Raw genomic sequence first — 13,875 nt, 5'->3', positions numbered from 1 at the left:
GTTTGCCCTCCCTGCCCCTCCAGCCGGCCTATCGAACAGCTCTGTGTGCGCATGCGCCTGCGGTCAGACTGCGCATGCGCCAGCGGCCGGATGTTTTCAGACGCCGCCGTCACAGTGTGATCGCATCGTCGGTTGCACGCTCACTCGTACACTCGCTATCTGCCTGCCCGTCCCACATAGACGCACACACCTGTTGGGGAGCCTGGCGCAGTGCGCCTGCGTGAGAGCCGTCGCGTCCCGCCGTTTCCGTGGCGACCGCCGCCCACCTGGCCACGCGGTCCTTACATTGTTACTCGTGACGCCCGACAGCAAGGCTGTGTGCGAAAGCTTGCTTCTCTGCGCTGCTGCCACCCATCGAGTGACAGTCGCTTGCAGGATATGCAACCGACTCTCAGCGACAACAGCAGAATCACGTTCGCGGCATTTCGAGTCGCCGTGAACGTGTAGCGGAGTTTGTGATTTTTCAAATACATTGCTAGTACTTCGAATAACAACAAATCATGCGAGTGCATAAGGAAATAGCGCGTCACCGTATTTATGAAGGTTGTCTGTGATCGGAAACTTAATTGCTGAAGCAAGAAAACTGCGGCGTAACCGGACATGAAGCGGAGGCTGAACCCATGGTGGTTCGGTTATAACTCTTCGGCAAACCTGTCAGGTCGCCGAAGGTTCTACAGTTTGTCCCTTGTGCGTTGTATTTTTGTTGTTGGCAGCTCTCGTCTGAACGTTACACTGTTTTCAGAGAGGTGATGATTAGCTGAAAATCGTGTAGCAAACAGGTGCAGCGATCTCTAGAGTAAGTAATACAGCGAAAATGTGACAAAGCAGCACAGCTACCAAACATGTTTCCCGAAATCAATGCCAAACAGTCGAAATCGACAACTGTGGCCCGAAAATGCAGCTGAGTCTTGGAAATGAGGTGTGTTTGCAACATTTCAGTTTCGTAGCAAAATCACAAGTGTTTTCTTGTCACAGCATAGTATTACTTATACTACTGCTTACAAACTGGTAGACTGCAACCTACGAAAGTAAATCAGTTCCACAATCCCTCCCTATATGAAGTCTAGTAATTCATCCATTGCTCTCTGCAACAAAAGGTTATTCCTGTGTGATAAAGATATTACTGAATTAAACGCACGTGCTTAATTCTCACATTTCACTGTACGATGTTCTTACGTCCAGCAACGCTTACGAGCAAAGAGTGTACCCACAGCAGAAATTTATTTTGTGTGTTCCTGTTTATACTAATAACTAAGAGCGAAAAACATTGAAATACTCTCCACGAAATGAATGTTTGGTTACGTGGAACAAATTCTCGTTATCCTAATGTGTTAGTAAAGTGGCAGAACTCTCTCTTTTTGATGCGACCAGGGGCGTACCCAGGATCTGAACTGCGACTCACGTCAGTTTCGCGGTGGATGACCAAACAGGGTATAAATTTCACGAGTAGTAGTTTTGGATGCACTAGCTGCAAGTGGGCTTACATATCCACTCCACGTTCCGACCTTCTTGAAACTGATACTGAATTAACACGTCCATTTGTCGCGGTAGGATGAGAGGTCAGTTCTGCGAATATTTTTCTTGTAGTGTGTGGTTATGAGTCCATGGGACTTTACTAGGAGCTTGTTGCAGGCAGTTCGCTCCACGTCAGCCCGCATCTCGTGGTCGTGCGGTAGCGTTCTCGCTTCCCACGCCCGGGTTCCCGGGTTCGATTCCCGGCGGGGTCGGGGATTTTCTCTGCCTCGTGATGGCTGGGTGTTGTGTGATGTCCTTAGGTTAGTTAGGTTTAAGTAGGGACTGATGACCATAGATGTTAAGTCCCATAGTGCTCAGAGCCATTTAGCTCCACGTCATGGTTTGAACTTCTTACATCGTTGTATTGCACCTCGTGGCTTGTTGATTCTCGACCCTCACGCAGGACTGACTATTTGCTCTTGCCTTCCCGCTAAGTATGACATCTACGTTCCAGCGCAAACGACACCACGACAAGCAGATCGCTGACCTGGTCTCGGCAAACGCCCACACAAGACAATCCGCAAACTGATCGCTCCTTGTCCTGGCGAGCGTCTAAAACTTGCACCTCTCAGAATTTTTTATTCTGTCCTGAATATCGATTAAGGTACAACATTTCATGCGTATTACTCGGTCGACTTACCCGCTTCACAGATCCAAGTTGCAAACCTCTGCCGCTCCGGATTGTAGTGTTTAACACGGCGATCTTCAAGGTAACTATGTCGGTGCGCGAGAATCAGCGTGCTGTAATCCCCCAGAAAACTGAAAGCACGAAGTCGCAGAGGGACCTCTCCGTCAGCATGACAACGCCAGACCACACACTAGAGCTGCAACACCAGCAAAAATCCAGCGCTATGCTTTAACTAGTCCGCCGCTCGTGACCTCGCGGTAGCGTTCTCGCTTCCCGAGCACGGGGTCCCGGGTTCGATTCCCGGCGGGGTCAGGAATTTTCACCTGCCCCGAGATGACTGGGTGGTGTTGTGTCGTCTTCATTATCATCATTTATCCCCATTACGGTCGGAGGAAGTCAACGGCAAACCACCTCCATTAGGACCTTGCCTAGTACGGCGGTGCGGACCTCCCGCATCGTTCCCCTACGCTCTGTCAAGAAACATGGGACTTCATTTCCATGCTTTAACTGTCATCCACCATCCTCCATACAGTCCCGTCTTGGCCCCATCAGATTTTCACCCGTTTCCAAAACTTAAAAAACACCTTCGAGAATATCACTTTGATAGTGATGAAACGGTGCAACCAGAGGTGAAGTGATGGCTCCGTCAACACAGCCAAATATTCTACAGTGACGGTATCAACGAACTGGTCTCTCGCTGGGAGTAATGTCTTCGTTGCCAGTGTGACTATATTGAGGAATAAGTATGTAGACATAATTTAAGAGTATTCACATCAGAAATTCGAAGGCATTAGTTTTCAGCACGCCCTCGTAATAAAAAGGAGCACCAGCGCCCGGTTCTCAGTAAATACAAATGCCTCTGAGCACTATGGGACTCAACTGCTGAGGTCATTAGTCCCCTAGAACTTAGAACTAGTTAAACCTAACTAACCTAAGGACATCATACACATCCATGCCCGAGGCAGGATTCGAACCTGCGACCGTAGCGGTCTTGCGGTTCCAGTCAGTAAATACAAGGTGCGTTCCATAAGTAACGCGACCAAGTTCATAAAAAATCATTTATTGAATATATTCGTTCAAATAATCAAAAATTTTCAAAATGGCACCCTCTTGCGTCAATACACTTCTGGAGGCGGTGTTTCCACGCCTAGAAGGCATCCTGGAATGCCTTTTCCGGAATGTCCTTTAGAGCTGATGTAACATCATGCACCTGGATGCTTTCAATCGTGTTCCAATGTTTTCCTTTCGTGACTCCTTTTGACCGAGGGGAAAAAAAAGAAGAAGTCAGCGGGAGTCAGGACTGTAGGGAAGCTGGGGAACCAATGGGGTCTCGGTCCTGGCCAGGAAGTCGTTGACAATGAAGACGCTGTGACTCGGCGCGTTGTCGTGGTGAACTTTCCAAGTGTCCTCGATGTTGCTTCGGCAGCGCGAGACCCTCCTTTTCAGTCTTTTGAGCACTTCCAAGTAGAAACCTGAGTTCACTGTAGTCCCAGCAGGTACGAATTCGTGGTGGACAATGCCTCTGACGTCAAGGAAGACAATGAGCACGGTTTTGATCCTGGACTTGCTCATGCGTGCCTTTTGGGACAGGGCGACGATGGGGTGTGCCACTCTGAACTCTGCCTTTTTGTCTCAGGGTCGTACTCAAAAATCCAAAACTCATCACCAGTGATAATTGAGTTTAAGAAATGAGGATCATTTTCACACATTACCATGCTTGTGTTCGTCGGTCAACACTTTTGGGACGAGTTTGGCACACACCTTTCTCATGTTCAAATGTTCGGTCACAATGCGGAAAACGGTTGTTTTGACATGTTTAGAGCTTTTGCTATCAATTGCAGGCTCAGCCGTCTGTCAGAGTTCAAAGAATCGCGCACACGCGTCACATTTTCGTCGACTCGTGCGGTTGATGGCCGTCCACTGCCAGGTTCGTCGGTGATCTCCTCTCGGCCCTCCATGAACGACTCGTGATATCGGAATACTTGTGATTTGGACATGCAATCATTCCCAAAGGCATGCTGAAGTAATGGAAACGTTTCGGTGGCGGACTTCCCAAGTTTAACGCAAAATTTCATAGCGTACCGTTGCTCTACAGAATGCTCCATTGTGTCGGGTTACATAAACTCAAAACGGGGTTGACGGAAACACAGGTCCTGACTCTCCGGCAGCTCGCAGTCGAATAAGACGAAGAGCATTTTGAAGCTAACTCCCCCCTCCACTTAGCCCAGCCGGTTACAACACGCTGTCGTGTTCCGTAGCGTCAGAAAAAAATTGGTCGCATTACTTATGGAACGCAATCTGTATGAGCTAGGAGGCGAGGGAGTAGGCGAATCCAATGCAGAAGTAGTTGCTGTGAGTAGTTTGTATTACCGTTCTTGTCAATGTGTCTGAATAAAAATCTCTTTCCATCTTAGTTCGCATCGTTATGAAACAGTGAAACAACTATAAATGCGACGTTTCGACTGTTTTTGCATCAATCCTCTCTGGGGCAAATAAAGTGCCCGAAGAGGATCGCTGCAAAGACAGCCCGAACGTCAGCTTCATGGTCGTTTCAGTGCGTCGTAATAACGCAGACTAACACACTGTTTTAAAGGAGTTCATCTAAACAGACACTGGCCGTGTGGTCCTATTATATCAATACATCTTATCTGTAGATGTGTGCACAGGTTCGGTTTTAGTATCCTCATGGGAGAAAGCGCTAATAGCTGTGTGCTGTCTTCTCCGCTTGGTGCGGTATAAACTTGTTAAGAGGATTAGCGCGCCTCTAGAATAGGGGAAGGCTGACTTCTCTCGCACACACTGATACAGAGTACTTAACGCTCAGCAACAGCGTGAGACAAGTTAATGGAGCGCCCACGCGCGCTATATCCGTTACGCGCCTGTCAGCATACCCTGTCGCGTGGGCTTCACGTATTGACAGCCATCAGGGAACCGCACTGGCCGTTGTTCTGACAAGGCACCCTCCCCATCGCACCTCCCTCAGATTTAGTTATAAGTTGGCATAGGGATAGGCCTTGAAAAACTAAACACGGATCAATCGAGAAAACAGGAAGAAGTTGTGTGGAACTATGAAAAAAATAAGCAAAATATACAAACTGAGTAGTCCATGCGCAACCTAGGCAACATCAAGGAAAGTGTTAGCTTACGAGTGCCGTGGTCCCATGGTTAGCGTGAGCAGCTGTGGAACGACAGGTCCTTGGTTCAAGTCTTCTATCGGGTGAAAATTTTAATTTTTTATTTTCAGATAATTATCAAAGTTCAGGCACTCACACATAATCAACTTCGCTCTCCAAAATTCCAGGACATGTTCAGATTTGCTTGGACATATACAGAATTTGACGGTCTACGCACGGAAACATTTGAAAACGTAAAAAAACATATGTTTTGACAGAGCACAGGGAAAACTGTGCGACTCTGAAACTGTTGCATTCATTTGATGCACTTTATGTGACAAACTCTTATGTTTTCATCACTTTTTTTGGAGAAAACCTAAATCGGGCAAGGTAGAAGAATCTTTTTACCCATTCGCCAAGTGTGCAAGTTAGGTGGGTCGACAACATATTCCTGTCATGTGACGCACATGCCGTCACCAGTGTCGTAAAGAATATATCAGACGCGTTTTCCTGTGGAGGAATCGGTTGACCTATGACCTTGCGATCAAATGTTTTCGGTTCCTATTGGAGAGGCACGTCCTTTCGTCTACTAATCGCACGGTTTTGCGGTGCGGTCGCAAAACACAGACACTAAACTTATTACAGTGAACAGAGACGTCAATGAATAAACGGAGAGATCGTAACTTTGCGAAAATAAAGAAAGTAAAATTTTCACTCGAGGGAGGACTTGAACCAATGACCTTCCGTTCCGCAGTTGCTCACTCTAACCACGAGACCACGGCGCTCATCAACGATCCTTGTCCTTTATGTTCCTATCTTCCACATGGACTACTCAGTTTGTATATTTTGCTTATTTTTTCATAGTTCCACACAACTTCTTCCTGTTTTCTCGATTCATCTGTGTTCACTTTTTCAAGGCCTATTCACTGCGTCAATTTATAACTAAATCTGAGGGTGATGCGATGGGGAGGTTCCCTTGTGAGGTACTGTGACGGCGCGCGCGCTCCTGATTCACGCCTGCTTGTTTACTGGTCTCGCTACGGCATGGTACGTGGCGTGGACAGGATAGCGATCAACAGTCACTTCGCCCAAGCTGCCCCATTATATAACGGAGGGTGCGCGGGAAGAACAGCTTTCGCTATGCTTGCGTACACACTGTATTCATCACGCGAGAACTGCGAGGGACAGGGTAATTACGCTTTTTTTATTGGTTTTGTAACATCTGCTCTACAAGTTTTCATCGTAATGCTGCCCGTGATCCACAACGCCAGGATGTGGGTATGGCGAATGCCCGGTGCACGTCATCTCCCAGCGTGTCTAGTGCCAACAGTAAAATTCGGAGGCGGTAGTCTTATGGTGTGGTCGTGTTTTTCGTGGAGGGGGCTTGCACCATTTGCTGTTTTGCGTGACACTATCATAGTACAGGCCTACATTGATGTTTTAAGCACCTTCTTGCTTCCCACTGTTGACGAGCAGTTCGACGATGGCGATTGCATCTTTCAACGCGATCGAGCACCTGTTCATAATGCACGGCCTGTGGCGAAGTGGTTACATGACAATAACATCCCTGTAATGGACTGGCCTGCACAGAGTGCTGACCTGAATCCTATACAGGGTGTTACAAAAAGGAACGGCCGAACTTTCAGGAAACATTCCTCACACACAAATAAAGAAAAGATGTTATGTGGACATGTGTCCGGAAACACTTAATTTCCATGTTAGAGCTCATTTTAGTTTCGTCAGTATGTACTGTACTTCCTCGATTCACCGCCATGATTTCATACGGGATACTCTACCTGAGCTGCTAGAACATGTGCCTTTACAAGTACGACACAACATGTGGTTCGTGCACGATGGAGCTCCATTTCAGTCGAAGTGTTCGTACGCTTCTCAACAACAGATTCGGTGACCGATGGATTGGTAGAGGCGGACCAATTCCATGGCCTCCACGCTCTCCTGACCTCAACCCTCTTGACATTCATTTATGGGGGCACTTGAAAGCTCTTGTCTACGCAACACCGGTACCAAATTTAGAGACTCTTCGTGTTCGTATTGTGGACGGCTGTGATACAATACGCCATTCTCCAGGGCTGCATCAGCGCATCAGGGATTCCATGCGACGGAGAGTGGATGCATGTATCCTCGGTAACGCAGGACATTTTGAACATTTCCTGTAACAAAGTGTTTGAATTCACGCTGGTACGTTCTGTTGCTGTGTGTTTCCATTCCATGATTAATGTGATTTGAAGAAAAGTAATAAAACGAGCTCTAACATGGAAAGTAAGGGTTTCCGGATACATGTCCACATAAGATATTTTCTTTCTTTGTGTGTGACGAATGTTTCCTGAAAATTTGGCCGTACCTTTTTGTAAAACCCTGTATAACACCTTTGGGATGTTTTGGAACGCCGACTTCGTGCCAGGCCTCACTGACCGACATTGATACCTGTCCTCAGTACAGCACTCCCGGAAGAATGGACTGCCATTCCCGTCGATATCTTCCAGGACCTGATTGAAAGTATGCCTGCAAGAGTGGAAGCTGTCATCAAGGCTAAGTGTGGGCCAACACCATACTGAATTCCGGCAATACCGATGGAGGGCACCACGGACTTGTTAGTCATTTTCAGACAGGTGTCCGGATACGTTCCATTACATAGTGTATGAACATTAATCAACTGTCCAGTGAGTCACTCTACGCGCAACCTCAAGTGTCGATTAGCATTGACTACACAAATGTGTGGCTTAGGGAGAGCTGCTCGACCATTGCACCCCATTCATTTTAAATCCCAACACACAGTCAGTGTGTAGCTGTATTGCTGGTTAGCACTTCAGAACTCGTGAGTGATTTCCCCCCCCCCCCCCCTTTCAGAATGCTCAACGGTCCCTATCCTTCACTAAATGAGGCCTGCCCCGTCTTAATTTTCCCTCACCTTCCCACTTCACAGTCAGATCACGGAGAGCTTTAGAAAGTTATGCAGGTGACATCCAATGAAACGTCGATGTTCGAAGTCACTGAGCTCCCTGACCAACCCATGATGCCGCTACACGTTCTATACTGAAAACGCAGTACTCCCGACTTCTTCTGCATTGCCAGACCAGCTCCTCGTGACACCTAGAGGTCAATTCCATATTGAACAGCGGTATCCCGACACCTGCGAACAGTCCTGAGGAAGCGAGTAACTGCAACTGGAGCACACGGCTCGCCGCGGCCCGCCAGACTCACCGAGCGCCTGCTTCTCGCGGTTGACGTCCTGGAAGTCGAGCACGGTGCGCGAGACGAGGAGGGGCGGCGCGGGCGGCGGGCAGCCCGGCTGGTACACGGCGCTCAGGCCGCGCTCCCAGCGCGCCTCCTCCGTGATGATGCGCTCCAGCAGGTCCGCGGCCCGCAGCACCACCTTCTCCGAGATGGCCAGCACCTCGTCCTGGAAACACGCCGCACGCCGTCACCTCACCAGAAAGCACCGCGGGAACAAGAATAACGCTACAGCGTCGGGCTCGTCTTACAAGGGGAGGCCGCCAATTGTGAAGTTCAGGTTCGATTCATACTGCGCATAATAAAAGCTCATGGCCAGAGGTGTAATGTGGCAAAGCACCAAGATGCACTTCTCAGCTGTTGTTGAGAAAGTCGACAATTAAAAGAAACCGTTGCGGTGAAATACTCTGTACGATTAATAATTTTCTACAGCGTCGTGGCGCAGCGGTAAGCGCTCGGGTTCGTAATCCGAAAGTCGCCGGATCGAATCTCGCGCCATGCAATTTTTTTTATTATTAGTTTCTTGTAATTCAATATATATATATATATATATATATATATATATATATATATATATATATATAACTATTAATGAATTGCTTATGCATGTTGGTGAAGGCAGATCGCTCTCCAATTGTACCGCCCCCAATTTTCCGTTTTTTTAACAGGGTGTACCAAAACTCTCCCGTCCGCACTGATTTTCGACGATGTTATAAGTTGCGCTAGGGACCGCATCTACCTTCTTTCGAAGTTAGCAGGCAACTATGCTGTTATGCGGCGGCTCGTTTCGGTCCATTCAACATCTGTCCTTCAAGTGTAACGAGCGAGTAACGGAGTTTATATTTCATACCTGCCACAGCGAATTTGTGTTCGTGGGGTCTCATTTCTAATTCGAATGTTTGACTTACGTTATACGTATTCGTTTCGGAATATCGTTTCTACGTCTTCCGTTAACTATACGTGGTTAACATTATGAAGACAATTAATAACATTTGTGAAATACAGCTTTGTTTGCAGAAAACATAATGATGTTCGAAGTCGCCAGTTTTTCCACGACAAACGACTTTCAACAACTTATTATATGCATAATTGTTGCAACTGATTGCCGGGATATATATATATATATATATATATATATCTGAATTACAAAAAACAAATACTAAAAAAAAAAGTTGAATGGCGCGAGATTCGATCCGGCGACCTTCTGATTTCAAACCCGAGCGCTTACCACTGCGCCACGACGCTGTGGAAAATTATTAACCGTAGAGAGTATTTCACCGCAACTCTTTCTTTTAACTGTCGATTTTCTCGACAACGGCTGAGAAGTGCATCTTGGTGCTTTGCCACATTACACATCTGGCCATGAGCTTTTATTATGCGCAGTATGAATCGAATCTGAATTTCACAATTGGCGGCCTCCCCTTGTTAAAAGGACCACACAACATCAGTTGGGCAATTTACCAATGAAAAAGCACCGGACAGCCGTATTTTTTCAGAAGCTGCTATTTTTTTTTTTCGACGACCAGTTTCAGCATCTCATTAATGCCATCTTCAGGCCCCCGCATATTAAAAACAATGAGTATACACGTAGTGTATACTCAACGCATACCACAGGTGAAATTACAGAAAATGAAGCGTAATAATAAAAGTCCTTAAAACCGACAAAATGCAGTATGCAGCGTTAAGGAAAACACCTCTACACACAAAGCCGGGCGGGGTGGGCGAGCGGTTCTAGGCACTACAGTCTGGAGCCGCGCGACCACTACGGTCGCAGGTTCGAATCCTGTCTCGGGCATGGTAGATTAGATAAGATTAGATTAATATTAGTTCCATGGATCATGAATACTATATTTCGTAATGATGTGGAATGAGTCAAATTTCCAATACATGACATAATTAAGTTAATTTAACAACATAGTTAAGTTAATATAACAACTTTTTAATTTTGTTGTTTTTTTTAATTTTTTTATAATTTTTCGGTTTGGTTTTTTTTTCTTTTTTTCTTAATTTATATCTAAAAATTCCTCTATGGAGTAGAAGGATGTGTGTGATGTCCATAGCTTAGTTAGGTTTCAGTAGTTCTAAGTTCTAGGGGACTGATGACCTCAGTAGTTAAGTCCCATAGTGCTCAGAGCCATTTGAACCATTTCTACACACAAAGCACAACATAGAATATGTACACATACTGGTTAGCATCTAAACTTTTTAACATTACAAAAAAATCAAAAAATTGGCACTATATAAGATCAAAAGCACAAACGAATAAAGCTGTCTACTATTTTTTTTCTTTTTCTTCCCTCTTTTATTGTTCAATTGTTTATTTTTTATTTTTATATAAAAATATTCGCAATTCTTAACTGGCATTGTGACAACTAATTCTGATGTATCACTCGTGGTGATGATACGCGGGCGACATATACGCACACTGTTGTGTAATCCATTGGTTAGCACACATCGCGACGTTTTAATTTGAACGAGGATAGGTCTTACTAAAAACTACGATGTTTCTTACCAGTAGGAATTAGAAATGTTTTACATAAGAAATAAAAAAGTTAAAACTTACAAATGAAAGGAAAGGAAAAGGAAAAAATTGCTAGACAATTGTTATTTGTTTGCTCTTCTGTTTTTGTAAACTGTCTGATTTTCGGATTTTTGTAAAGTTTGGCCTATTCTATTATAACTCTGTCATGTCGAAATAATTTCGATGCTAACCAGTATGTATAGATATTGTTTTGTTGTCCTTTATCTGCACAGGTACCCCACTTAACGCTGAATGTTGCATCTTGTTGCTTTTAAGGACTTCTTTTATTACTCCTCATTTTCTGTAATGTCAGCTGTGGTATACCTTGATGTACACTACATGTATAATCGTTTTTAACATACAGGGGCGTGAAGTTGGCATTAATGAAATGATAAAATTGGTCGTCTAAGTAAAATAACAACTTCTGAGAATATACGGCTGTTTGGTGATTCTTCTTTGGTGAATATCTGACCGGCCGCTATCCCGAATCCGCGATGGATCAACAGAGCAAGGTTGGCAAAGAAAATCGGCCAAATGATTTGAACAATCCGCATAAGACCTCAACCGGGATTGCTCGACGGGTGCCGGGCGACCTCGAGTCCCAACTTCTGCGGGTTAGTTTGCGATTTGCCCCCGCCTTGACACGGCTTCCCCATCCCGGCACCTAGCGTGGCGTCGCGGGACGCCGTTCTCTGCCATGCTGAGAATGTCTATCAGTCGGTCACGTTGGCCATCATTCATCTCACGCTCGATACAGGAGACTCAATCTGGCTCTCGTTTTTCAGAATGATGTTCCTCCTGTGCTTGTCAAGGGCAGAGCGCCTCAGAAGTGGCGCTTCAATCGACAGGTGGGCGATGTCTGACCACTGAAAACAAAGACAAAGCCAGGGCACGTCGACTAAGTGGACTCTCATTCTGGCCTGCCGCAGCCAACTGGCACGGAAGGTGTCGGAGCCTATAAGCAAACAGTGATGTGACGTGTTAAAACGTTTTTGCATTTTATATTCGAGATACCTTTTCAATGAAGGTACTTTGTATTTTGTGTAAAATACTTTTTGAAATGTATTTTGTCTTTTTAAAATGATTTTGATAGTTGAAGGTCTCTCTGACGTGGATTCATGTAACTCCTGTGTTACTAAATCTCTATCTTCAATATGGAAACCAATTCAAAACAAAATTTAGTAAGCCCCACCAGCTTAAATTGTCTTTCACTTATTTTATTATTATTATTATTATTATTATTATTGTTTAAACTTGTCAAAGCACTGCTTTTATTTGTTTCTTACGACTTGCATAAGTACAATACTACGAATAATATGTTGATTCTCTAGCTGATTTCGAAATAGAACTTTTTATCGTTGTGCTCACTAAATCAGTAAATTTCGCTGTGATTATTGTCTCTTCAATGGTGAATTATACACTTACGGCCTGAATCGGATTTCGATTCAGTTTTGGAGATATGTTCCTATATACGTAAATCAAAAGACGCCATCATTCCTACTCCTTTTAACAAACTGTCGTTATACGCACAATGTTATTTTTACCTTGAAACGTTAGTTACATTACAATTACTCGAATAGTTCATATATTTATCGTTAGTAAACAATCAACTTCCAACGTGCGATCTGCACTACGTGACAATGAGTGGTACCCAGCAGTGAAGAATTGGAACTTCATGTCAAAAGCGTTTTACGAGATGCGCCCTCAGTTTCCCTGTACGAGGAACTGTTCTTCTGGCGACCAGGTGCCTTGACCAGCTGCAGCTGGGAACACTGGAAAGTTCCTCCCGGAATGTTTACTGTTCTTAAAATGTATTAATATGTTGCTGCTGAAAACAGTGACCATACGAGTAGCGTAGCACTCATTGTCAGATTGTATTGTTTCATTGGCATTTTTCCTTGTGGGATTGTTTATAGGCTATTTGTTCCTTATACGTGAAACTTCGATATGTCAGTACAAAAAGTATTATCTGTTACTTGTATAAATGACTGTAGAATGCAACCTTCTTTAACTGACAATTTGCACAGTTACCTAATCTGAATAAGAGATTCAATTGTCTCGTTAGTCTTCTTCGTACTGTAATTATAATTTATATATTTAGGAGGAAACGTATGAAAAGTATCGTGGCTTTTCTCTTCGCTAGAAACTGTTACAATAAAAGTAACATCAAGTGACTAGGCATTGTCTTTATTCTTATTTTGCTTGCGACTTTTCTTAATTGAACTAGCAAACAAAATTGTACAGTCTTTACAAGTCTTAGTGGCTTTACCTGCCCTAGTTCCGCTTGGCAGCTGTTGTTAGACATCGTGGCACTTCTCAATACTGTCATTGTTGCGATAGAACAGTAAATGCAAGTGTTCATCAGGTTAAATTTAATGTCATGTGCACCACTACAAATAGTATGATATTTAAACACGGGCGTCTTCATACCGCACTTTTACGAAATCTTATTACTTCTGTGTGACATTTCTTCAAAGTAGATGACCGTAACGTAGTAGTCTGCTAGCACTCGGCATTGCTACAATTGCTTCCCCCCCCCCCCCCCCAAGGTAAGACTTTTACAGACTGTAACTCACGACTAAGACTTTTACAGACGGTATGGCTCAAATGGCTCTGAGCACTATGGGACTTAACTTCTGAAGTCATCAGTCCCCTAGAACTTAGAACTACTTAAACCTAACTAACCCAAGGACGTCACACACATCCACGCCCGAGGCAGGATTCAAACCTGCGGCCGCAGCGGTCGCGCGGTTCCACACTGCAGCGCCTAGAACCGCTCGGCTACTTCGGCCGGCACAGCAGAAACACTTCCACTGAATTAGAGACAGTAGTTCTGAAAATATAAT

The 13,875-nt window shown here is 44.9% G+C and overlaps 1 protein-coding gene across 1 annotated transcript in view; it reads right to left on the bottom strand.

The window, feature by feature from the left end:
* The window catches only part of LOC124803145 (AT-rich interactive domain-containing protein 5B-like), a 62,026-nt gene extending 48,692 nt beyond the window's left edge, over window positions 1-13,334 (bottom strand). Inside the window, exons 1-2 of the mRNA XM_047264325.1 lie at window positions 13,299-13,334; window positions 8,479-8,677 (exon numbers count right to left, since the gene is read on the bottom strand). Of these exons, the coding sequence (XP_047120281.1) occupies window positions 8,479-8,677; window positions 13,299-13,334 (235 nt within the window). The remainder of the gene's footprint in view (window positions 1-8,478; window positions 8,678-13,298) is intronic.
* Between the last annotated feature and the right edge of the window lie 541 nt (window positions 13,335-13,875).

This window comes from Schistocerca piceifrons, chromosome 6, assembly GCF_021461385.2.
Source record: "Schistocerca piceifrons isolate TAMUIC-IGC-003096 chromosome 6, iqSchPice1.1, whole genome shotgun sequence".
Taxonomy (NCBI): domain Eukaryota; kingdom Metazoa; phylum Arthropoda; class Insecta; order Orthoptera; family Acrididae; genus Schistocerca; species Schistocerca piceifrons.
Note: the sequence above shows the minus strand (reverse complement) of the source record. Positions and strands in the feature narration are given on the sequence as shown.